This window comes from Macaca nemestrina, chromosome 12 (genome assembly GCF_043159975.1).
Source record: "Macaca nemestrina isolate mMacNem1 chromosome 12, mMacNem.hap1, whole genome shotgun sequence".
Taxonomy (NCBI): Eukaryota; Metazoa; Chordata; class Mammalia; order Primates; family Cercopithecidae; genus Macaca; species Macaca nemestrina.
Window position 1 is genome coordinate 16,556,952 of NC_092136.1, and position 26,997 is coordinate 16,583,948.

At 36.1% G+C, this 26,997-nt stretch overlaps 3 protein-coding genes across 18 annotated transcripts in view; 2 read left to right on the plus strand and 1 right to left on the minus strand.

The window, feature by feature from the left end:
* Positions 1–26,997, plus strand: part of LOC105471012 (olfactory receptor 5M3) — a 377,575-nt gene that overhangs the window by 301,583 nt on the left and 48,995 nt on the right. For 10 of the 16 annotated variants that reach the window (XR_011610560.1, XM_071074598.1, XM_071074599.1 and 7 more), the window contains 2 exons: positions 20,787–20,968; positions 21,601–21,704. The exons of 1 other annotated variant lie outside the window; for it this stretch is intronic. The gene's annotated coding sequence lies outside the window, so the exon portion shown is untranslated. Of the gene's footprint in view, positions 1–7,210; positions 8,167–20,786; positions 20,969–21,578; positions 21,705–22,004; positions 23,235–26,997 lie in introns of those variants that run through there. 5 more of the 16 variants (XR_011610561.1, XM_071074600.1, XM_071074606.1 and 2 more) reach the window with 5 other exon arrangements.
* Positions 5,766–6,710, minus strand: LOC139357680 (olfactory receptor family 5 subfamily AR member 1). The gene has a single exon (XM_071076079.1). The coding sequence runs from the start codon at positions 6,708–6,710 to the stop codon at positions 5,766–5,768; it is 945 nt and encodes a 314-aa protein (XP_070932180.1).
* On the plus strand, positions 23,395–25,232 carry LOC105471014 (olfactory receptor family 5 subfamily AP member 2). The gene has a single exon (XM_011723379.2). The coding sequence runs from the start codon at positions 24,159–24,161 to the stop codon at positions 25,107–25,109; it is 951 nt and encodes a 316-aa protein (XP_011721681.1). The 5' UTR covers positions 23,395–24,158; the 3' UTR covers positions 25,110–25,232.

Here is a 26,997-nt window from a genome sequence, read left to right on the forward strand (position 1 = left end):
AAAAATAACCAAAAATGGCCTGAAATACTTAATTGGTAAAAATGTAGTATGACAACTATCCAAAAAGGCATCTATATAAGAAATGACTAATTGACAACCTACGGTACCAAAAGTTGGCATTTGAGCAAAATATGGCAAGTCCTTAGTAAGCAACCTACTGTGTGAAACCCTTGAACCCTACTAATACCTGTCTGCATATCTCTCTGTGACTCTGTTCTGCAAGTAAATATAAGTATTAACATTTGTGATAAATAAAAATTCTCTGCATGTTTCAGCAAAACCAACAAACAACAAAACAACAACAACAAAACAGGCATCACCCTTGTCATCAATCTTTGTAGCCAAAGATGATTATTCCAAAATAATCACACAATTCTCATTAAAAAAAAAAAATCTTTGTCTTCCATTACCTCCCCGAATATGCATATAGTTGACTGTGGCATTTGTATTCCCATGGCAACACTGTATTCTCAAATAAACCTATTTTTCTTTTAGATAGCCTCTCTGTGTTTGTTATTTAGGTTGACACATATGGTGTCAGAACCTGAAAAAGATAATGATCCAAAGAAACTGGTGATTCTTGAACTGATAGCGGTGCTCACTTGAGCCCTTTGTGCTTTCCTCCACTTCCTTGGCTCACCTTTCTGCCCTGATGAGTCTTCTCTTAGGCTGAGCCTGCCTCTTTTAGTATAGGCTTTTGTATATTAGTCAGGATCTGTTTTTTTTTTTTTGTTTTTTTTTTTTTATAAAGTCACCTAATAAGGGACTATACATCCCTCCTGGGGTGATAAAAGACTTCATCTTTTGTGGTAAATCTTTTCTGGTGTAAAGACATGTGTCTTTCTGGATTGAGTACTCTGTTTCTACAGAATTTGCATTCTATCTAGGAGGCATGTCTTTTGTAGAGAATTCACTTTTGGTCTCTGTGCCTAGTTTAATATTTTGTTTGATCTTTATGCCGAGGTTGAAATTTTTATGAACACTCTTATCTTGGTTTCTTTTGATTTGGTTTGATTCTTTCCCGTTGATTTTTAAAAAAATTATTCTGAAAGCAAAAATATATTCTAAATGGTGGGTGCAGAAAGGCTAATTAAAAGCCATTGGTGCAATTGCTACCATCTAAAACACTGATCTAAACTACTGACATTTCCTGATAAGAATGATAGTATTTTCTTTGCTCTCAAGAGATGACTAAGAAACAGAATGGGTTTTTTAAAACATAAAGGCATGACAAGTTTTTGGGATTCCAGCTAGCCACATTTTATGGTCCATGCTTATGCATATTTTAAAATTGACAAGCAATGTTACATCAAGAAAAATTCAGAGCTCAAATGTTCATTATTTAAACTCTTTTTAAAGACCTGCAACTATCATGCTAACATGTAGAGACTTCTAAGTTCTCTCTCTTTCTTGTTTTTTCTTACTGCCTACTTTGAATCTGCTGACTTTTCTACTGGGGATGACATAAAACTCGCTGCTTACGGCATTCTAGTCAAGATTCTTTTAAAAGTATTAAAGTGCTTTTAAATTAATAGTTTCACAAATTACAAGAGCTCCATGGTAACCAACAACCTAGACACCATTAGAAAATGTAAATTTAGGTTTACCTGACTAAAATTTGTTTATGGTGATGAAATAACTTATTGAAAAATTAATAATCTATAAAAAGAACTAGGTAAATATATATAAATATTAGGATCTTAGGTCTAACAGGTCAAAATCTTTAACTCAAAACAATATAAGTCATCTCTGTCTGGCATAAAAAAATTTGCTTTTTCTGCCACACAAAGACCAACCCCCAAGTCCCTGCCAAAAACACAACACATCCTGCTAAAATTCTTTCTTGCCTGCATTTGTTAATCAAACAAAACAGACCTGCAAAAAAAAAAAAAAGTTAGATTTGTTACTAGTTCACCACTGTTTGGAGATTTTGTTTTTCTAATACAATTCAACCAGTCCTAGCTAAAATGTAAACAATTGAAAATTTAAATCTAAACTCACTTGAGACAGAATAAACAAAATAGAAATGTTAAAGAGGCTAAGAAAAACAGACAAACAAACAAACAATAAAATCCAAGCTACTATATAAATTGCTTCACCCAAAATTTTGATCTGCAGCCTTCATTAGATTACCTATTGATGGTTATCACATTTTTGTGTCTGCATATATGTGTTTAGGTGTGTATATGTGTATGAACATGTATTATGTTGCATGTTGTTTCTACATGGTAAAATCTGGCAAAAAATTTTGTATTTTTGTATTTTTTTGAGATGGAGTCTTACTCCGTCACCCAGACTGGACTGCAGTGGCACTATCTCGGCTCACTGCAACTTCTGCCTCCCGGGTTCAAGCGATTCTTCTGACTCAGCCTCCTGAGTAACCCTCCTGGGATTACAGCACGTGCTGCCACCACTCCTGGCTAAGTTTTGTATTTTTAGTAGAGATGGGGTTTCACCATGCCAATTGGTCAGGCTGGTCTCGAACTCCTGACCCCGCGATCTGCCTTCCTCGGCCTCCCAAAGTTCCTGGATAACAGGCGTGAGCCACTGTGCCCTATGGCAAAAAATTTCCTGAGGAATTCTATTTACATAGCTTAGACAAATGAGCACTCATATAAAATGTATAATAACCCGAATGCTTTTTCGTTCATGTGACTTAAGTATATCTTTAATAAAAAAGCTGGTTTTAAAATTATCAGCAAATTGTCAACTTATCTTTTTGCCCAGCTGTAGTGGTAGAGTTTTATATTTGTCTTTGCTGGATGTTTTAGGGTGTTGGGGTTTGACCCAAAGTTTATAAAACTGAAAACCCAGCCTAAAATAGAATAATCTTTGTCAACTCTTTGATAATTAAGGCTAGTTTAATAATGTTTGTTTAGTAAAAATAGCTATCTCTTCTAAGTTATAATTAAAATATTCATACAATTAACTTTAAGATTTCTACTTAGGTGCACACCTGATACTCATAAGTTATAAAAATAGGAAAATAACTAGAAATGACTAGCTTTATTTCATATCTCAATTTTCATAACTAATCTATGTAAACTATAAAAAATTGAATAAATTAGATAATAGAAATGAGGTAAATGTCTGTAAATATAGTTTTCATGTAATTTGAAATCTTAAAGTTATGTTATATTGATTTAAATGATAGATATTCATTAAATGTCTGAGTCATTTCCAAATAAGATCAAAAGATAAAACAAAATTCTGACCATAAATGTTTCTTTTCTTGGATTCTAAAATAATATAGAAAGACTAAATAGATTTGGTTCTATGAATATATATAAAATTATGTTACAGAAAAACATGTTTTTAAAATTATACAAATTTTCATATATAAAATATGGGATATGACAGATAATTCAAGATTTCTGGCTTCCTAGGTTTTCACTAAAATTTAAGGTTATTAAATTAAAAATAGTAATTAATATCTCTAGAACTATAATATAAAATCTCTCAAAAAAGTAAGATGTGTTTTAATAAAAAATTATAAGAAAGGCATAAAAGCCTATTCTTTATCAAGCAAAAAGAATAATTTTGTCTAATTTAGAGGTTATTTAAAGATTTTTTTGCAAAATACAAATTTAACAAGTGTAACACAATAAGCTACAATGTGACGGAAAAGTACCAGTAAGCAGGAGAGAGACAGAGATAGGAAAAAAGTTATGGGTATGAAAATATATTTTCACAAAAAAAGTCAATAACAACTTAATTGTATATTTTAAAATAACTTAAAGAATGTAACTGGATTATTTGTAACTCAAAGGATAAATGCTTGAGGGGTTGGATACGCCATTCTTCATGACGTGCTTATTTCACATTGTATGCCTGTATCAAAACATCTCATGTATGCCATAAATACGTACACCTACTATGTACCCACAACTATTAAAAATAAATACAAAATTAAAATAATAATTTAAAATAAATAAAATGAGGGTAATGTCTGTTTCAAATGATTATTGTGTGAATTTAATAAGATTTAAAGTGGTTTGTTTATTGCATGAGTACAGGAAATGAGAAAAGGTGACCCTGCAGCCACAAGGTCACTGATTAAAGATTTAGCAATGGGATTCTAAGATTCCTGATTCTAAGGCAACTTAAATTCTAAGTATACGTTCAATTCTGATTCTAAGTATATGCTCAATTATAACATATACTTCATTTGTAGTTAATGGGATAGGAAAACACTTTTTTCTTATATTTCACAGAGGACACCTGATTTTCACAATGGTGAAAAAAAGAAACTGAAGGCTAGATCTGGACTCTTTCTGAACTGTCAACTCTGTATCTGTGCATTAGCTACAGGTGGTTCTTTCCCCAAAATGAGTTGTGATGTGACTAATTTTAAACTAGATCAATTACAACTTGTGTACAGATAATCCCCAGTGAGTCCTAGGTTTTTTATGTTAAAAACTCTTCAGTGCCTTTCATGATAAATATGGCAGCTCTATACTTTAAGGCAACCATTGTGTTCCCCTGACTTTTAACTATGTTGCACTGGAGGAAGGGTTGAAAGAGAACGATGATTGATTTAAGTATTCAAAACTGTTATTATGACAATTTCAGCACATCTGGGAAAATGTTAGCTTTTCCAAGATCTCAGTCTGCTGCTGATACCTGGCATTCTTGTTTTCAACTGAGTATTTTGTAGCCTTTAGAACATGTGAATAAAAATTATATAATTTTTTCTTGTCAGTCATTCACACATCAGGGTTAATGAGACTGTTCTTTGAGGAGGGTCTGGGGATGCTGGTGGAGGGCATGGAGACCCACGGCACCCAAGGGAAGCGGGGGTCTAATTAAGATACAAGACAGGACTAATTTTAGATGGGAACAGGTAAGCTAATCTTGTAGACACCACAATCTTGCTAAAATTAGCCTTAGAGATTGCACCCAACTTTATCTTTCTTAGAGTCCCAGAGTTCTTGGATTTTCTGAGGGCCAAGAAGATGTCAATATATAAAATTGACAAAACTTTGATGCCTACTCCCTTTTAACATTAGGCAGAGAAGGTAAAGAAATCTCGTGGTTATTAGTTGAACCCAACCACTTAACCCACTAAAGGGAAAACTGAGGACAGAAAAAGAAGACAATTTTATTCCTTAATTACAGCTAGTTACCAGCAGAACTTAAATCCCCACTCTTATCCTTGGACTTTGCAGAGTTACTGATTTAGTTACTGGCGGCAGCAGATTCAGAAAGTCAATACAGTCACTGAAAGCACAGCAAACTCCTTGTTGGCAAAAAAGCCTTGTGTTTATACCCTCTAGAACCTGGCACATACATAACACTTAAAATATTCTGCTAAATATATGAATGGATAGATCTCAGATTGGGTTAAATTGTCCCTCACACCAGCCCCATTCTCCATGTTTTTAACTACAATTTCTCTGACTTCTTTTGAGAGTAAAAAAAAATTCAACATTTGGACCTGGCATTCCTCATGACCCCAGGGGAAAAAAAAATGCTTCAGAGTGATTGGTTATTTCTTTCTCCTACTGAGTCCTGTCCCAATTTCTAATTAATATGTAAACCGACTTTGAATAAGAAATGAATGCATCTTGCCCAGTATGTCTTTCAAAAATTCTAATTTAGTTTATATTTCTTTCAGATTGGAGAGTTAAGGATTAGAGCCCACCTTTCAGAATTTAATATTCACTTAGCAAGGAGATGGTAACTTGGGTAGTGTTTATCAAAAAGTTATTTGCATTTTCTATCTCCTTCCACTACTATTATTTACCTATGACAGAAACAGATTTTCATTTTGTGTTATTATTGAGGTTTTTTCGAATTCGTTTTTTGAAAGCAGCTTTCACATCTTTGTTCCGCAAACTGTAGATCCAGGGATTCAACATGGGGATGATAATCGTGTAGAACACAGAGGCCCACTTCTCTCGGTCCAGAGAGTAGCTGGATGTTGGCCTCGGGTACATAAACACGACTGTGCCATAGAAGAGGGTGACGCCAGTAAGGTGAGACCCACAGGTGGAGAAAGCCTTAAGGCGGCCTTCGGCTGAACGCATTCTGATGATTGCAACGAGGATAAAGGTATAGGAGATGAAGATGATGAGGATGGTGCTGAATTCAATGAAGCCACACAGACTGAAGAGCAAGATCTCACTGATGTAGGTGTCTGAACAAGAGAGGGCCAAGAGTGGTGGGATTTCGCAGAAGAAATGGTTGATGATATTGGAACCACAGTAACTCAGGCTGAAGGTGAGGGTAGTGTGGGATACTAAACTTACTAGACCAGCCAGGTAAGAGCCCAGCATGAGAGCCAAGCAGACCTGCTTGGACATGAGGGTGCTATAGTGGAGGGGTTGACAGACAGCCACAAAACGATCATAGGCCATGGCTGCCAGGACATAGCACTCAGCATCCACAGAACCTACAAAGAAGGCAAACTGGGTGGCACAGCTGGAGAAGGAGATAACTTTGTGCTTTGTTAGGAAGTCAGCCAGCATCCTGGGAGCAATGGCTGAGGAGTAGCCCAGGTCAACAAAGGAGAGGTTGCAGAGGAAAAAATACATGGGTGTGTGAAGCTGAGTGTCTGTTATAATCAGGATAATCATACCAACGTTCCCCACTACATTAACCAGGTAAACTATGAGGAAAACCACGAAGAAGATGATCTGCATCTGAGGGTCCTGGGTGATGCCCATGAAGATAAACTCAGTCACCATTGAGTGGTTTTCTGTATCCATTGCTTCAAGGTTGTATGTGCCTGGATTTAGTTTACTGATGGATGTAGTAAATTTCCTGTCACTGAAAATATTCAAACTAAAGACAAGCAATCATATGCCATATATATATATATATATATATATATAGTGTATATGTGTATACATATAGTTCTACAGTAAATGAAGACTTTGTTTAGGATGATTCATAAAAATCTTTCCAGTAATTAGATTCTACGACTGATAGAATAACCCAAACGCTTTGTTAAAAGTGGTGATGTGTCCTCTCCATGTGCCCATTCACAACAGAAGGAAGTGTTAACTTCTTGGGAATGGCAACTTCTGCTTCTCCAATGACCTTGGTGTTCTGGGGTAATTTATCACATGGTACTAGATGTTTGACTCAGTCTACACAATTGTGTGTCTTATTAATGAGTAAAGAAGAACCGCATTGGGTATTTCTTCTTTCTAAAACAAAGCAAATATAAATGCAGATAATGAATAAACTTTAATTTTCATTACAGGTAGACACAGAAAGGAAAATAAGTGACACAAGGACCTCAAAGTACAACACATCACACATATACAGAAAATGAAAAACTTGGAGCAGAAGGTCAGAAATATAAGAAAAGACAGTAAAAGATAATTTTCTTAAAAGCCGGAGTTACTGAGTAGCCCAAGAGAAATAAAAAGAAACATATTTCTGATTTAAAAAAGTTGTATCCGTAACATACAAAGACATTTTAATACCTAATAATAAGAAATCCAACAATCCAGTAAGAATCGGCCAAAAATTTCAATAAATATTTACTCATCAAAGGAGATAGCCAAATAACAAATAAATGCATAAAAGTGCTCAAATATTCATTAGGGGAATGCAAGTTAAAAACACAATAAAATAATGTTACATACTAATGATTACAATTTTAAAAAACTGACTATAACAAGTGTTGACAAGGAAATAGAATAATTGGAAATTTCATCATTATTGGTAGAAATGGAAAGTAGTACAACCACTTTGGAAAACACCTTTGTAGTTTCTTATAAACTCAAACATATGCATACCAACTCTATGATCCAGCCATTAAACAACTGTACAGAGGTGACAGGGTAAGTAAATTAGGGTATGTCCATAAAATGAAATGCTACTTAATGATTAAAAGAATCAGATTATTCACACATGCAGTGTGGTGAATGAATCTCAAATTAGACTGAGAGAAAACAGCCTGATAAAAAAAGAGTATACCTTGTATGATTCCATTTAGAAAAATCCAGAAAGTGTAAGATAATTAATATTGATAGGAGGCAGATCAGTGGTCACCAGGATAGAGGTGTGTGTGAGGTGGAACAGAGGGGAGGGAGTATCAAGAGGCATGAGGAAACTTTTGGGGGTAATGGATTTATTTACTATCTTGACAGTGATAATGGTTTTGTGAGTGTGTGTGTATATATATATATACACACACACACATATATGCATACACACTTTTTTTTTTTTTTTTTTTGAGACTGAGTCTGGCTCTGTCGCCCAGGCTGGAGTGCAGTGGCCGGATCTCAGCTCACTGCAAGCTCCGCCTCCTGGGTTTACGCCATTCTCCTGCCTCAGCCTCCTGAGTAGCTGGGACCACAGGCGCCCGCCACTTCGCCCGGCTAGTTTTTTGTATTTTTTAGTAGAGATGGGGTTTCAACCGTGTTAGCCAGGATGGTCTCGATCTCCTGACCTCGTGATCCGCCCGTCTCGGCCTCCCAAAGTGCTGGGATTACAGGCTTGAGCCACCGCGCCTGGCCTGCATACACACTTTATATATATATATATATATATATATAAAGACATATCAAATTTTATACTTTAAACATATTTAATTTGTTGTACATCAGTTAGTTATACCTGAATAAAGCTGCTACAAAAAAGAGGAAAATACTTGTCCCTACTCCAGTTCAGCTATTTCTCACTACATGTGAATGCAGACATGGTTTCAGAGATGAAATGGATGAGGAAATAAAAACCTAGGTTGAGGGGGCTGGCAAAGTCACTTGATGATTCTCTGAGTTGCAGAATCAGCCACTGAATTCGGGACTACCAATTGCCTATGTAGTGCTGTAATTATTGGATTCATTTTTCCCTTTATTTCTTCATGCAGGGATTTTAAAATAACCCACCAGGAAAAAACAAAACAAACAAAAAAACAGCAAAGAATGATATATTATTTGTCTGCATGTTCTTCAACTTTAGCAAGAGAAAAAATAATCCTAGTGTTGAAAATGAACCCATCTAGCCAACCTTATACTTATTCTGTATGTATGTATGTATGTATGTATGTATGTATGTATGTAGGTATATATTATTAAGATGGAGTTTTGCTGTGTCTCCCAGGCTGAAGTACAGTGGTGTGTTCTCAGCTCACTGCAGCAACCTCCGCCTCCTAGGTTCAAGCAATTATCTTGCCTCAGCCTCCCGAGTAGCTGGGACTACAGGTGCTCACCACCACACCTGGCTAATTTTTCTATTTTTAGTAGAGGTGGGGTTTCACCATGTAGGCCAAGCTGATCTTGAACTCCTGACCTCCCAAAGTGCTAGGACTACAGGCATGCACCACCGTGCCTGGCCTATACTTGTACCTTTATAGGTGAGGAAACAGACACTAATTAAAATGCAGATACCAGATTGCAGTATTTAAAGGAGTAAGAGATAACCTTGTAAGAAGCACTAGGAGTCAGTACTCTAATCCACAGCTGAGTATGTGCCAGTCAATCCATTTCATTTGATTGGAAATGTAATTATAAAATAATTCCTCCTCCCTTATAGATTCAAGGCTCTGATTAAATAAAGCAGTGCATTAGAAGGTGCTTCAGCAGCCATAAAGTACCCTGCCTGTTCTCATTTATAGTGGACAGACAATTTCAGGTTTTACCATCTGCTACTCCTGATTTTCAACATAATGCTCAGCTTCTTGGAGTCATAATTTTTCATTTGTTCATTGGGGCTAATAATGCCTCCCTTAAAAACTTTCTGTAAGAATTGATTACAATATATACAAAGGGTTGAATTTAGTGACATCCTGTGCTAGGTGTTTAATGCAATTGGCCATTGTGTGCAAGTATAGATGTTTTAATTCATTAGATGAGTATGTACTCATAATTCCTAGAAAAAATGCTTCATGCTTATTCCCTAGAGAGGATGTATCACAAACTGCCTGAGCTTTTAGGAAGACACAAATTTAATTCTGTAGCAATTCCATGAAATGATATTTAGAGACAAGGATGTAATATTCAAAATTGAGCTTGACTAAGGCAAAAGGAAAGAAAACCTCTACACTTTTCTTTTTGGTCTCATGTAGCCAACGTTCAGCCCGTTAGATTCAAAGAAATGGTAGAATATTCAGCAAATAAGCATATTCCATTGTTAATAATAAACTCAAATATTTAGCAAAAGACCAGCACAAGTACTCTGTTATGGAAGTAAATAGAGGAAGAAATGTATTTTAGATTTTTATGTATCACTTGCTTTTTCAAGTTCATATGAAAAGAATAGTGCAGCAAGAGTCTGGAGATCCTGGTTATAGTCCTACGGTTTTTAAAGAATAAATTGTTTGACCTCAGTAAATTGCTACATTAGATGCACCTTTCCTATCTGTGATACAGATGGGGTGGCGAATACAAATTCTGTAGAATCTTCCATTCCTAGCATTTTTTGAATTTATGCTTGTAACAAGATATCCTAAAAACCAAACCCATGATCTTTGTCTTTTTTTAAATATTAAAATGGCAGGGAATTTGTGCCAAACAGAACCCATGCTCAAAGGGCACTGGGAAGCATAACACTCCACCCCAGCAGGTCACATCGCTTTCTACATTCTGCCCTATGACCTGGCCTGCTTTCTACCTGTTGGTGAGAGGTTGAGTGTTCCTCTTCTTTGATGGATTAAACCAAAGATATATTCTGAGAAGAACTGAAACACGGGGAATTAATCTGGCCGTTGTCTGAGCTACTTGCTCATCCCGCCCTCGCTCCTGTGTGCAGGAGGTATTTAAGTGTCACAAACAATTCCCAGAAGAAATGTGATGAAATGCTTTATGCACTCACAGGAAACACAAAGGTTTGATGAACTGTGATCCTCCAAGGAATTTCACTCTCTTCTCCTTCAAATGTAATGATAAAAGAAGGAAACACAGGGGAATTTTTTAAAGACATTGTACTGATGATTGAGTTAGTAAGAAGCACTGCATGGAGTGTTTGTGCAACCCAAAGATGCCTACATAAAGAGAATTAGGGAGTAGTTGAGAAAAGTCTTTTTGCTGATGCCTGAAAGTCTTCTGAAAGAGGAGGTTACTTTCTGTGTGTTGTGAACTGGCATATATGCATTGCTGTAATGCTTAGAAAGAAATAAATATGAAGTTATTTCTAATTAAAAACAAAAATAAAGGAACACAGGGAAATCCTGGGTAGTGTAGATATTTCTGTTACCTTGATTGTGATGTTGATATCATGGGTGTTTTCTTATGTCTAAACTCATCAAACTATACACATTAAATATGTGTAGTTATCTGTGTATCTTTATAACTCAGTAAAGCTTTTTAAAACTAATTTTAAGTGGCATAAAAGAGCTACCACGAACAAAGTCTTATAGAAGTTTCTTGGAGAAACCAACATTTGTCAATGAAGAAAATGAAGAAGCATAAATTAAAAAGCAGTAATTCAGAGTTCTGTATACTTGCCACCATGAACTATCTGATGTGTCTGGTCATTTTTCATAAACTAGAGGCCATTATCCTTAGCAAACTAAGGCAGGGACAGAAAACCAAATACCACATGTTCTCACTTATAAGTGGGAGCTAAATGATGAGAACACATTAACCCATAGAGGGGAACAACACACCCTGATGGAGGGTGGAGGGTGGGAGAAGGGAGAAGATCAAGAAAAATAAGGATACTTGGCTTATTAGCTGCCTGATGAAATAATCTGTATGATAAATCCTTGTGATGCAAGTTTACCTATGTAACAAACCTGAACATGTACCCTGACCTTAAACATTACAAAAAAAGGAATTAGTTTACATTTTCTTTTAATTTTTACATGAAAGAAACTTCAGGTGCTTCCTTTGGCAAAAAGGGATTTTTGATTTCATTCACTAGCAGATTGAAGAACTTTCTTCTGTTTCTAATCAAAATGAAAAAGGATCATTGAAATTTCACTCAGGCTCATCTTTTTGCTGAGGCACTGACAGGGTTCTTTGAAAATAGTTAAGAAACAGGTAGAGGCCCAGTGCAGTGGCTCACATCTGTAATCCTAGCACTTAGGGAGGCTGAGATGCAAGGATCCCTTGAACGCAGGATTCAAGACCAGTGTAGGCAGCATGGTGAAACCCTGACTCTACCAGAAAAATACAAAAATTAGCTGGGCATAGTGGTGTGCACCTGTGGTCTCCAGCTACTCAGGAGGCTGAGATGGGAGGATCACTTGAGTCCAGGAGGTCAAGGCTGCAGTCAACTGAGATTGTGCCTTTGCATTTCAGCCTGGGTTACAGAGTCAGACCTTGTCACAGACAAACAAACAAACACTAGAAAAGTGTCAACCAGAAAAGCTGTAGGTATACAAAGCATACACTAAAGCGGGGATTTGTTAGTAATGTCAGTAATAATTGCTATAGACAACTAAGCATTGATGTTTCTCCAGGGAGAACTGGTGGGACAAGACAATGCCAGCTGCTTCCGGCTATCAACTTTTTTTCTTAGAGTCTCAGTTTTTACTAAGAGAATATTGAGTATAGGGACATTGGAGGAGATGTTCTATATTGTTCATTGCCAGGAAAGCACTAATCATCTTTCTACAAATGAAGGGAACTGTAGAATCCACTCTTTTTCAATCAGATGGACAAGAGAACAATGTGAGTGTTTGCATGAGAAATTGATGTATTGGAAGTTTTAGCTACTTAACAGTGTGGAGGCATCTAGAAATATAACATATTTAATGAAGATCTATAATAACCACTCTAGGGAACTTGAAACAAATTTACAGTCTTTCTTACTCCTTGGTCATTAGCAAAAATTTGTGGAAAATGACTTATTAATTTGTGGAAGAGTACTCTATCCTATCACATGTGAGGCTGTTCTAATATCTAGTAACATCCTCTTTAGTAACATGAAAAAAGTATGAATAACTTACTTCCCTACATAATTTCTAAAACATTATGTATTGCTATAATTATTAAAGAATAAATATCTAAAAAGTTATTTCTAATTAAAAACTGTACGTGAATCTGGCATAAGGGACACATATCTGGAATTGAACATTGCAAGACAAATTAATCAGATTTAATCTTGTTTGAGAGCATATTTTGGTGGACAGGGAAAGGAAATTAATATTTTCGAAGAACTTTTATTCACTAGAGATGCTGCAGGATTCCTTCACACATGTGATCAATTTAATCTTCTGAGGCTAATGTTGTCTCTGTTTTCAGATAAAATGAGTGAATTTCTTCTTTATAGATAAAGCGAGTGACTGAGAGTAAATTCACATTTCTAGGGTCACACAACTTAGTGAGGTAGATAGAACAAAAACGCCCATCTGTCTGTGTATCATGTTCATGTTTTACTCCTTTTATAAGAAGGGTGAGAAGATCAATGTCCATAGGGCTAAGATTCTCACCCAAGGAAAGGATTTAGGGCACCTTGATAAAAGTTTTCATTTTTGATCTCATTGTATACATTCTTGAGGAAAATAGAATGAAGGAAAGATAAGATTCAAATATTAAACCAAAAAATGGGATTGAGTAAAAATTTTTATGCTTTTTTTTGGGTACATTTCAAGAAATAACACACGAATTTGTTCCAGATTTCCATTGTGAAGCAAACAAACACAAAAGAACAAAAACACTAGAATAAAGAGCAGTTTTAAGATTCTCACTGCCTGTACAATTGAAAACCACTTAGGAAATGCTATTGGACCTGAGAGGCATTTCTTCTACGGTCCTCATATAGAGTTCACTGCGTGGTGTTGTGAAAAATATCCTCAATTAATTTCCCAGAGAAAATACAATCAAGAGTTTGCTTAGTTTTGTTTTTCCCTCATAAGATCCTTCAACGTACACTTACAGACATAAAGGAAAAACACTTCAATTATTGAATTTCACTATTTCAAGTGAATAACAGTCTAGATTAGAATGAAAGAAAATGGAACGGACCTTTTCAGTGGACAGAGGTAGGGAATACTTACCATGTGTATGTGTGTGCATGATGTGCATATACATACACACATGAATTACACATGTATGTAGCACATGGGTTCATACTGTTGTTTCTAAGCACATAAAAAAATTTTTTAATTTTTAATTTTTATTTTTTGAGACAGAGTCTCGCTCTGTCGCCCAGGCTGAAGTGCCGTGGCCAGATCTCCGCTCACTGCAAGCTCCGCCCCACCGGGTTTATGCCATTCTCCTGCCTCAGCCTCCCGAGTAGCTGGGACTACAGGCGCCCGCCACCTCGCCCAGCTAGTTTTTTTTGTATTTTTTTGTAGAGACGGGGTTTCACCGTGTTAGCCAGGATGGTCTCGATTTCCTGACCTAGTGATCTGCCCACCTCGGCCTCCCAAAGTGCTGGAATTACAGGCGTGAGCCACCGCGCCCGGCTAAACACAAATTTTAAACCTACAAAGTTGTTTATTAGTTTTTGTTTTTATTCCTGAATCTTTGTTTCTGATACTTAATTCCTAATAACATTGACATAATCACGTATTTTTAGATATTAGTTTTCAAATCAACTTTTGGGTCTTTTTGTTTTTTACTTTTTAAGTAAACATTTACATGTTTTCCAAGTCAAAATTTTACAATAGTGACACATAGAGAAGTCTTATTTATATCCCTGTTTTCTTTATTCCATAACTTCTCTCAGTCTATGGGTAGCCATTTCATCTTTTTCTATTCATATATGTATTATTTACTTCTGAAGTATAAGTAATGCATATATATATTTGTATTTTCCACTTCTTATATACATGTTGTCATTTATACTATATTGCACATTGATTTTTAAATTTTTCACATATTCTATAACTTACTCTATGTCAGCATATACAGATTATTCTTTCATTTATCCAGCTTCATAATAATCCATTGTGTGGATATACCATTGTCTATCAGGTATCTGTTCACAGACATTTGAGTTTTGAGATCTTGCTATTAGGAAAAAATGTAGTGATAAATAGCTAACTGCATATGCTTTTCCCTACTTTGCCCAGTATATCACTGGGTTGGTTTCTGAGAAGAGGAATTGTTGGGTGAAAGGAAACTGTAATAGGCAGTTTTGCTAAATGTTGCCAAATGTTCCTCAAGCAATGCATGTGTGCTGCTTTCCCCTGGTCTTTCCAATAAAGTTTATTGTCTAGGTTTGTATTTCCCATCTAAATTTACCTCTATCTATCATTTCTCTCTCTCTCTCTCTCTCATATCTATCTGTCTGTCTATCCTCTATCTCTGTTTTTGCTGATCTTAAGGTGGAAAATGTTCTTATAAGCTAGTTGTGATTTGCATTTTCTCTTGTTAGGAATAAATATTGTTCCACTCCTTTTTGTGTCTCTCAACTCCAAACTTACCCATCTTTGCCCCGCTTTGGTCTTACGGCACCTGGACATGGTAAATTAATCCTACTGGGTGGTTTCTTGCTTGCTAGGCCTGGCCAGGGAATGTCCCTGCCATGGAGCAGAACACAGCAGCACCCAGTACAACCACATCAAAAGGAGCCATAAAGGAGGGGTGGGGGTCTTTTATTTTATTTTTTCCTGCTGTGGATGCTCCCCTCAGCTCTAGAGGCAGTGGCTGCTCTGTGTCTATTCTTCCTGTTTACTTTAGACTTTTCTCAATCACTTGATAATTTACTGTTACCAGGTGATAATTCTCTATATTAAATTTTGTCTGTTAGAATTACCATGTGGTTTTCTGTCTCCTGACTGGATGCTGGCTGTTACAAAGACTGAACTTTTGAAAATATTAAAGTGTAATTTATTTGCATTTCTATTTTTGTGTGTCTAATTTTATCGGTGCACATTTCTTCTGTCTTTTGGATGTCTTTATTAATCTTTCTCTTCATAGCTTTTAGGTATTCTTTATATATTGGAGACATTTGTTTGGCCTGGTGTATAAGGTATACCTTTTCTCCACTTTATCATTTATCCTCTGATTTTTGTTAAGATATTTATTACCATTCAACAGGTCTTTTTTCTTTCCTTCCTTTCTGTTTCCTTCATGTTACCAAATTTATCAATTTTTAATTTGATCATATCTGGATTTTGAGTTCTATTTATATTCAAATTCACATCAATTGTTAAATAATTCATCATGTTTATTTTAGTGCTAGTATGGCTTAATTTTTCTGTATTTATAATTTGATTTGTTAATATTTTGATAGTGTATGATAAAAGAAATTTATATTTCTCCATAAGGCTATCCAATTGCCTAAATGGCATTTATTTAAAAATTTACTTTTCCTTTAATGTTTTGGAGGTGTTGTTATTACATCTTGAATTTTACTTTCATCTCATTGGGTCTTTATCTTTATTTTCCCTATTTTCTGTTTATTTGCTATGTCTACCCAAATCATTTATCAATAATACATGGTTTTAATTATACAAGCTTCCTGATGTATTTTATACCAGTAGGTAGGTCTAACCCCATTTTCATTTGTTCTCTTTTTCAAGGGTTTTCATTGCTATATTAGAATTTTTTTTAAAAACCTTCCATATAAACTTTATAGTCAACATATTTAAGGAAGGTATTCTGATTAGAACAATGTAAAATTTATGAATTAACTTTTGGACAACTGCCACCTTTATGCACTCCAATATTGCTATCTAAGAGCACATATGTCCTCATATGTGCTCAAGTCTACTTTTGTATTTTTCTGGAGTTTTACAGTTTTTCTCACAGATGTTTTTGCACATTTCTCATTTGGTTAATAGTTAGGTATTTTATGTTTGAAAATCATAAGTGGGAATCTTCTCTTCCATTTACATTTTCTAATTGGAAATTTGCTGGCTTATATGAAGGCTATTACATCAATTTCACATTTTGCTAATTTACTAAGCTCTTTCTCCTGTAGTAGTAGTGGCAGTAACAGTAGTAGTATTTAATGTTTGGTGTATTGGAATATAGCCATACTTTTTTTTTTTAAAGATTTTACTTTAAGTTCTGGGGTACATGTACAGAACGTGCAGTTTTGTTACATAGGTATACATGTGCCATGTTGGTTTGCTGCACCTATCAACCTGTCGTCTAGGTTTTAAGCCCTGAATGCATTAGGTATTTGTCCTGATGTTCTCCCTCCCCTTGCCCCCAAGCCCCCAACAGGCCCTGGTGTGTGATATTCCCCTCCCTGTGTCCATGTGTTCTCATTGTTCAACTCCCACTTATGAGTTGGAACATGCGGTGTTTGGTTTTCTGTTCTTTGCTAGTTTGCTGAGAGCAATGGTTTCCAGCTTCATCCATGTCCCTGCAAAGGACATTAACTCATTCTTTCTGATGGCTGCATAGTGGAATGTAGCCATACTTTATACAAGACAAATAAAGCTTTCTTTAAGATAAAATAAATTTATAAGGCCTAAGAAAGGAATTCCTCTTCTTGGTTTGGCCAGGTGATATAAAATCTATATGGATGAAATCCTGTTAATGGTTGGTGACTGGCACATAAACTTCCTCTGCAACAGTGGTCCTATACCCTTTTTGACCCAATGCCATCTTTTTATAGCAAGTATTTTAGCTAGCCCCTTCTGTGCTCCTGAAAGAGAGCTGTGACATTCCCAGAGACTATTATTTCCCTACATGCCTAATTTAAAGAGGAAAAATAAAAGGAAAGTAATTGATAATAAACAATTTAATGCTTATTTTAGTTACTAATTGGTCAGGCATAACTACATAATGCAAAGGCAGATGCTTGTATGTATATGTAATCCCCATAAATGTGACTATAAATGCAGGCTGGTACAGGTTTGTCCTATAAGCACCTCAAGCAGTTTTGCTACCTTATAACTGAGGACATACATTTCTGAAATGATGAACAGCTCTTGGTAAAGCTCCAAACCATTTTTCCCCTAGAGTTACTTAATAGATACATTTATGGCAAATTTGTTACATAAAAAGTCATGCAGCAATATTCATATTTATATATAAAATGTATTTACATGTAAAATGGAGGTAGATCTATCTAAAAGGCTTAGACAATTCTATCAAGTGCATAACTAGCAGGATACTTAAAAATTCCAGAGGGAATGGGCAATTTTTGTGCTTTGGGACTGTCTTATAGCTTGCAGGCTTTCTGTATTTTTGCCTCCCACTCACTAGATTCTACAGTATATCCCTCTGTCACTATGACAGCCAATAATTTCCATAATGTCTCTAAAAGAGAAAAAAATCACCTCCACTGACATTGCCTTTAAGTTGTAGGCATCTGATATTAAAGTAATTCTTAACTAAGGGGTGATAAAATTCACTGTTAGAAGTCTAGTCCCTCCACCTTTCCACTCCTAATACCTATAATTCACTCCTTCTCTCAGCAACTACTGTCATCAAGACACTACTCCAGAGGTTTTCAATATTGCCCAGAGCACATAAAATAAGCCATTAGTCGTTATTGTAGTTTATGTGTTATCCATATTTAAAACAGAAGGATTTTTTTTTTCACAAACTCTTTGCTACTTTTGAACTGCAGAAACACAAAATGGCTAGCAATACACATTCTGGAGTATGAAAAAAACTGTTTGAATCCCATTTCTGATCTGAATTAACTATTTAGACAGGTTCCTTTTGAAGATCCAACTTATCTGTAATGGAGGATGCATGCATCAGAAAACATGTGTATTTAAGGGGGCACTTGGCAAGCAGTACATGCCCAGGAAATGTTAGCTGCTATTATCACTTGGCCCAGTCTTTTATCCTATGACTAAGGAAAGGGCTGGCTGAACAGGTTCTCACCATTATTCATGATATGCATTAATGTGTAAGCTCTCTGGAGTGGAGGTCACATCTTTATTAGTCATGATTTCTTCTATTAGTTGCCCAATAAATGCTTGTTGCTTGGTTATTGGCCTGTGGGGATCCCTTGGTTCTTTATAAAATATTCATTGCAACTTAACTGTCAGTGATTCATTCTTTACAGTACTGAGCTCAAAATTCTGTCACCAGTGTGAATTCTCCAAATTCTTCATGGAGATTTCATTTCATCCTGACTTCTGATCGGTTCACATCCTAGTGGCAGGGAGACATGCCATCATCTGGTGCCTCCTTAATGACACTTGTTGAGTTCTCTTCTTGTTTTGAAGCTCTTTATAGCCTGGGGCTGATTAGGTCCTACAACCTATCCTGTCCAGGTCCTAATTACTCCCTCATGCCTACAAGTCTCATTCCACCACTCCATTATTACCTGAAATCTTGATATTCTATGTCCCTTACCACTGACCTCCTTGTGCCATACGATCTTTCTTCCCACCTCCATCCATACTCCAATTGCGCAAACCTTAATCTCACTTAAATCATCACACTTTGTTCTCATGTAGCAACTAATTTACACTTATTGAGATTATTTACTTATTTATTGAATAAAGAGTCTCATTTACTAGTTCTGTTTGAGGCCGTGAATTGATAGGAACCGTACTGCATTTTTCCTTCAAGGTATTAATTTAAAAAGCAAGAAGGTCAAGACTTAATCAAAGTAATGCAAATATTTCTTGTCTGAATTGCTTGACATAAAACAAAACAGTTTTAAAGTCTTTATGTCTCTCAGCAATTCATGCAAATTGCACTGACTAAATAATACAGAGAGATGGATTAATTAAAGTGCCTTCTCAAAGTAGCATAAATAATGTGAATGATGATTAGGTATTGATGAATTTGTTTCAGATTCTATGTCTTTTATATGGAAGATATCTTTGGACAATAGGGCACCCCATATGTCTCAATGTAGGCTACATAGGCTGATAACTATTTATTTCCTTTGTTGTTGGCTTTTGTTTTCTATTTTGTTTTTTAACGTAGTCTCGCTCTGTCGCTCAGGCTGGAGTGCAGGGGCAGCATCTCAGCTCAGTGCAATGTCTGCCTCCCGAGTTCAAGTGATTCTCCTGCCTCAGCCTCCCAAGTAGCTGGGATTACAGATGCACACCACTATGCCAGGCTAATTTTATATTTTTGGTAGAGACAGGGTTTTGCCATATTGGCCAGGCTGGTCTTGAACTCCTGACCTCAGGTGATCCACCAGCCTTGGCCTCCCAAAGTGTTGGGATTACAGACATAAGCCACTGTGCCTGGCTACTGATAACTATTTCTTACTCTGGAGAGTGGGGAAGAATGTAAGGGTAAGGGAAACTCATTTATTAATTATTATATGTATTGGATGCAGCAATTCACATTTGTTAAATTATTTTCTCTCCAGAGTCACCCTATAAGGTAGATATTAGAAAGGAAAAAGCTAAGACACAGAAAGATTTAGTGAAACGCCCAAAGTCATACAATCAGATTTCCAAGCCAAGACGTTCCTCTTTTGTCTACCTCCGTCACCACTATCCAGGTAGCCTAACTGCTAACATGTACACTTATAGAAGATGGGGCCCCAGGTAGAGCTAATCTGCTCTTTTGTGGATTCTTTTGATTCTCCCAAGGGCAAACCTCTAGTTATCAGGGGAGACAGAAGAAGGATGGTTCATGGTGGTTAGGAATATGGGGCTCAAATTCATTCTCTGCTGGGCCCAGGTGTCCCAAGAGTAAAGTAGAGAAAATGAAAAAGACCTGTGATTTTCTTAATTTCAGAGGTGACAAATAAGCAGATTACGATGAGGTGACATGAGAGACACAGTCCCTGAAGACCAACTAACAAGAAATATATTTTACTTAAGTTAGGATGCTTATTGGAGTGTCAATTCTAGAGACTCCACAACTGAAATTAACTGCAATTGATATGACAGCTGCACTGCGTGATACACTCTGTATACTGAAATGTATTTTACTCTGATATAAAAAATTGCGATATTATCTTTAAAGAAAAGTAAAGGAACAAAAGACTGAATGCAGAGTAACATCACAAGGAAGAGGTAAACAGTTTCAGTTGTCCTACTTCTTTTACAGGTGTTCTACAGAATCTGTTCCAGCTATATCTCCTGCTTACCCTGGGAGAATTAGCGTGAATGCTTCCTCTAAGAAGAAAGATTTCTCTCTTTTTTTTTTTTTTTCTGCTTTCTTTTCAGTGAATTTAAGCATTGGACAGGAGCAAGCAAAGGGATCAAGTAGAAATCAAACAGTTACTAAAGGTAAGACAAGAGATATAAAGGTTTCTGTCTATTTAACTTACTATCCTGAAGAAAAATTCACAATCCTGTTAATTTCCTCAATCGCTTATCAACACAAAGTTCCAAGAGCATTGAGTCGCTAAGAAAAGAATGTAAAATAAATGTTGTATGTGTTATTTTTTGCAAAATATATAGCCATTAGGAAAAATATAAGCAGCAATAAGTATTATTTTAAAGATCTTTTAAATAAAAGAAATATATCATGAAACTTTAGTATTATTTTTAGAAACTCTTAGAAATTGGGAGCCCAGATCTCTGGCTAAGGAATCTCTGGGCTAAAGAATTGACTGAAAAATCTCAGCAGAGCCTGGGGAAATCCTGCACTGAAGCAGGAAAAATATTTATCAGAATAGAGGGAGAGACAGAAGTGTGTTATTTATACCAGCAGATGGAAAACAAATAATATTTTGCTATCTTGCTGATTAATATATGTGAGTCCTAAGAAAGACAATTTTCATCAACTGTAATTATATTTTCTCTTTAGGATATACGACATTTTTATTTAACCAAATGTATTTTAAAGTATTAATAAATCTCTGAGAATCACAATATCAATCTCTTTGTCTATCAGTGCTCTTATCTGTTATTGACAGAGCTTTTCTAAACGACCTCAAATGTTAAAAGAATGAAAGGTACATTGGCTGGACATACATTTAGACGTTGTTAGGCTAACTTTGAGAGCCCCGAGAGACTTCGGGTAAGTTAACCTTTCATACCTTATATTTCCTATCTACAAAATGGGGGTGATAAATGCCTCTTACATAGAATTTAAATAAACAAGCAAAACAGTTAATAAAGTGCTTGTAGAGCATAAGAAATCATCAACAGATTTTCACACGTCAATACTTACATTTTACTCATCATTACTTATGTCGCATGTTTAGCACATCTAAGACATTTTATTCTGTGCAATATTTCTGTTAATGCTCTCAGAGAAACTTTGTTTGAGAAGGACAGAAGAAAGATGTTCCTTTTTTTTTTTCCATTTCTTCTAAAGATGCTGTTCTTTGAAGTTCAAACAGCAAGTTTACTTCAAGAAAGAGGACCTAGGCTGTGTATCTATGCCAGTGAAATACAGATGGAGGCAATGTGGTGCTGAAGAACAGCAAATAATTTAGCATCAAGAGACCTACGTTCTAGCTCAGGATTCACCACTGGTTGGCTCAGAACCCCCACATTTTGCTGGCCTCATCTAACAAAAGACGATATTACGTATACTCTTGGGATATTACCTGATAATTTATTTCACTGATTTGTGGTAAGGCTTATATAAGATAGTGGGTGCAATGACACTTTCTGAAATTGTTATGGAATTCTTTCAAAATGTCAGTTTTAATTATTGATTAGGGTATTGAGCCTCTATCTCAATGACAATTAGGTGGAGCCCAGCATAAATAGGTGCTTCTGTTTATGGCACTGTCTGTGATAATAGAACCAGTTCCTTCCCGCTCTATCACTGTTTTTAGAAACTTCTTTATCTTCAATGCTAAGCAAGGGTACTGGGTCACTTTGACCCCATGTTTTTCATTTAGGCAGTATCAAATAACCTCTTTCTGTGAGTAGTAAAAGATTTACCTCTGTCTTACCTTCTGAGATAGATTTTAACAATTAGCTTGGTAAAGTTTAAACTTTTGTTCAATAATCTGAGATCATGGAAGGGGTGGGGATTTGAGTTAAAGTGGAGAATAATTCCACTGGTGGTGTTTAAACTTTTATTTGGAAGATCTAGGCATCTATTCTGAATTTTCTTTTTTATTTGTTTTACTAGTCACGTCCTCTATTTATCTTCATTACACCTTGCAAAGGGTGACTCTTATCTCCATTTTGATTACTTGGTATTAAATTATTCCCCTGATTCAGTATGATGGCTGAAAAATTACATGTGCTACTTCTGATGTTTTCTGGTTCTCTTGAGAACTTGTGACTCTGAGTATTAGAGATTTTCACTGCCTTGGCTACTTCTGTCATTTTTTTCAGGGATGCCTACTCATTCTTATAATCGGATTCTCTAAATATTGGAGTGAATTATGGAAAATTACTAGTTAACTGAACGTCTTCTGTTCTCTGTAGATGTTTATCCTGGGAAATCAGAGGGGGGTTCGAACTGTACTGGCTGTGTGGGAATATTCTCTATTTGTTTTCTTCTTTGGCCAGACATTTTTAAAGTTCTTCCTGTATCCTAAGAGTTATGTTTATCCTTCCTTCCTTCCTTCCTTCCTTCCTTCCTTCCTTCCTTCCTTCCTTCCTTCCTTCCGTCTCTTCTTTTCTTTTCTTTCTTTCCTTTTTCTTTTTCTTTCTTTCTTTCTTTCTTTCTTTCTCTTTCTTTCCTTCTTTCTTTCTCTCCCTTTCTTTCCCCCCCTCTCTCTCTTTTTCTTTTTCTTTTTTTTGACACGGTCTCATTCTATTGCACAGGCTGGACTGGTGTAGCACAAACCCAGCTCACTGCAGTCTCGAACTCCCAGGGTCAAGCAATCCTCCCACCTCAGTCTCCTGAGTAGCTAAGACCACAAGCATGAGCCACCACCCACAGCTATTTAAAAAAAATTTTTTTGTAGAGATGAGATTTTGCCACATTGCTCAGGCTGGTCTTGAACTTCTGAGCTCAAGTGATCAGCCTTGCTTTTGTCTCTCAAAGTGCTGAGATTACAGGTGTGAGCCACCATGCCCAGCCCAACTATTTTTCTTGTCTGGCACTATTGATTAATTTTGTTAACTTTCAAGATTTTTCTTCATTCTATTAGTACTGAGGAGGAATTGTCAGTGGCCTGAATTCATTCTATTATCCTTCTCCAGTAGTTCTGTCTGGAGGGTATGTCAATATATAAATTAATATATTTATCACAAGTAATTATGGCAATAACATCTTAAGAATAAGTTATTTTAATTATTCAATAAATAGTTAAATCTAGGAATGACTGTAGTTAATAGATACTAAACCACTTGCTTCAGTCATTTGTTAGTAGGCAGCACACCTAGTACTATGCTACAAGTCTTTTGATTTGACATCAAATCCAACATACCTTTTACTATGCTTTTCACTTTTTGCTCTTCTGTTGGAATTTATGTTTCACTAAAAATATATTATAGCTCCATCATGTATTCATCTGACTAAATTCCACTGTGGATCTTCTTTCTTATTGCAGCTCAAAGGATGAGACTTATGAAAGAGGTTCGAGGCAGAAATCAAACAGAATTGACAGAATTTCTCCTCTTAGGACTTTCTGACAATCCAGATCTACAAGGGGTCCTCTTTGCATTATTTCTGTTAATCTATATGGCAACCATGGTGGGCAATTTGGGGATGACTGTATTGATTAAGATTGATCTCTGTCTCCACACTCCCATGTACTTCTTTCTCAGTAGCCTCTCTTTTGTGGATGCCTCTTACTCTTCTTCCGTCACTCCCAAGATGCTGGTGAACCTCATGGCTGAGAATAAGGCCATTTCTTTTCATGAATGTGCTGCCCAGTTCTACTTCTTTGGCTCCTTCCTGGGGACTGAGTGCTTCCTGTTGGCAATGATGGCATACGACCGCTACGCAGCCATTTGGAATCCCCTGCTCTACCCAGTACTCATGTCTGGGAGAATTTGCTTTTGGCTAATAGCTACCTCCTTCCTAGCAGGTTTTGGAAATGCAGCCATACACACAGGGATGACTTTTAGATTGTCCTTTTGTGGCTCTAATAGGATCAACCATTTCTACTGTGATACTCCACCACTGCTCAAACTCTCTTGCTCTGATACCCATGTCAATGGCATTGTGATCATGGCTTTCTCAAGTTTTAATGTCATCTGCTGTGTTATGATTGTCCTCATTTCCTACCTGTGTATCTTCATTGCCATCTTGAAGATGCCTTCGTTAGAGGGCAGGCACAAAGCCTTCTCCACCTGTGCCTCTCACCTCATGGCTGTCACCATATTCTTTGGAACAATCCTCTTCATGTACTTGCGCCCTACATCTAGCTACTCAATGGAGCAGGACAAGGTTGTCTCTGTCTTTTATACAGTAATAATCCCTATGCTAAATCCCCTCATCTATAGTTTAAAAAATAAGGATGTAAAAAACGCCCTAAAGAAGATCTTACAGAAACACATCTTGTAAAGCCATGTCACGCATCATTTATTATGAAGAAGAAAACACATTTTCATGTTAATTGTATTCTCTGATTGTTTAAGCTGTTTCTCTGTGTTAAAGTAGATAATTTAAGATGAAGTATACTTTTTAATACCCTAGTATCATATATATATACACACACACACACACAGACTCCATCTCAAAAATAAATAAATAAATAAATAAATAAATAAATAAATAAAATATTCGTTAGAGACCACAAAGGAAGAACTATTTCCTCCTAACCACCTGAAGAGCCCTCTCATGTCATATCCCAATAACTTCCACTTTCAATTGTTAACTAAGGTTTCTCTCAAACACATCCGAAACTGTATCAGAACTTGCATTCTCCTTCATATTTATTTTTATTCTGGTTCATCTGCTATCATATTTATCCCTTAATTTTTCTCTTAAATCACCGCTCTAAGGACATTTGTACTTTATCATTATTCATCACTGTCTTATGTCTGCATTTCACTCATTGCCCAGTTGAGATTCCACGGTCTATCACATAATGATGCGCTATCAGTTATGTTCAGTTCCATGGTTCCACCCTCCCTCCACTTTGCTCATCTGTCTAAATACCCATTTAATTAAATTTAGTTGTTTCTTCTATGTGTCCCCCATTTAAACTGCTTAATACAATTAGAGAGAATTCATCATCACTTTACTCTGTGTTACTGAACTTTCCTCATACTTCGTCCTGTGGGCGGAGGGCGGCAGGGGCGGGGGAAGATATGATCATCCTCACCTTACCACCTCTAAATCTTTATAAATGCTCTTTCTCCCCTCACGTCATTATGGATAATGTATCTCTGCTTCTACCTAAGACCAGCTCTTTCATGTCTTTGGAGTTTTCCACGGATTTTACTTCTGAAATTATACCTCTCCCCAAGCATTAGTATCTCAAACTCTATCATAATATCCTCATTTATATACAAATATTTTCTAGTGCCACCTTCTGCACAGTGTCCGTGACAGTAAGTCCCATCCAGTCACCAACTTATTAATTTATCCCCACTCCCTTCTATAATTAATCTTTCCAAAAGAACTACCTCTACTCATTGCCCTGACTTCCTCCTATCTTATTAACACTATATCATGGTCCAGTTGTATTTCTGTAACATATATCCATTGAGGCTAATCTTATCGAGGACACATGACAACTCAATGCTACTTTATCCAAAGATCACTTCTCTGTCTCACTTTTACTTGATATCTCAGGATTTGTGGCAATTAATTCCTCCACCTGCCTTGATATACCCCTATATAGGTTTCTATATCACCTCACTCTTCTGTTTTTCCTTCTTTCACTCCTACCTCTTCCCAGTGAGCATTTGTCTTTTTTCCTCCATCTCATGCTGACCTTCATATCTTGGAGCAAAAGTCATAGTTTTGACGTTTGGTTCTCAGCCTGCACTTAATTCTTGGGTGACCTAAGAACTGTGCCATGATTCCAAAACCTGTATCTCTAGCCTTGATCTCTCACCCAAGTTCTGAATTCATGTATTTAATTAACAACCTGGCATGTAGGGACTTTGGATACATTAAAGGATTAAGAAATTAGTTTTATCTTCTTGGTTATGATAGTCAGACATATGTAAAACAATCCCACCTTTTGTACTACTAGACGAGACTATATCTGCAAATCATACTTATGTCTTTGGACTTAAAATTATCTCAATATTAAGTCACAGATTGTATTTTCTATTAGGTTCCTGCAAAAGTAGTTGCAGTTTTTTGCAATACTTAAAAAAATAGCAAAAACTGTAATATTTTTGTACCAACTTACTATTATATTTCTTTAGTTTGTGCTGGAGCAAGAAAATTGGCAACTTTTATACCTTTACTCATAATCCTTTAAATATTTGTTGAA

What these genes read in the sequence shown, in the direction of transcription:
- LOC139357680 (XM_071076079.1), bottom strand. Translation starts at nt 6,710, where the DNA reads ATGGATACAGAAAACCACTCAATGGTGACTGAGTTTATCTTCATGGGC.
- LOC105471014 (XM_011723379.2), top strand. Translation starts at nt 24,159, where the DNA reads ATGAGACTTATGAAAGAGGTTCGAGGCAGAAATCAAACAGAATTGACA.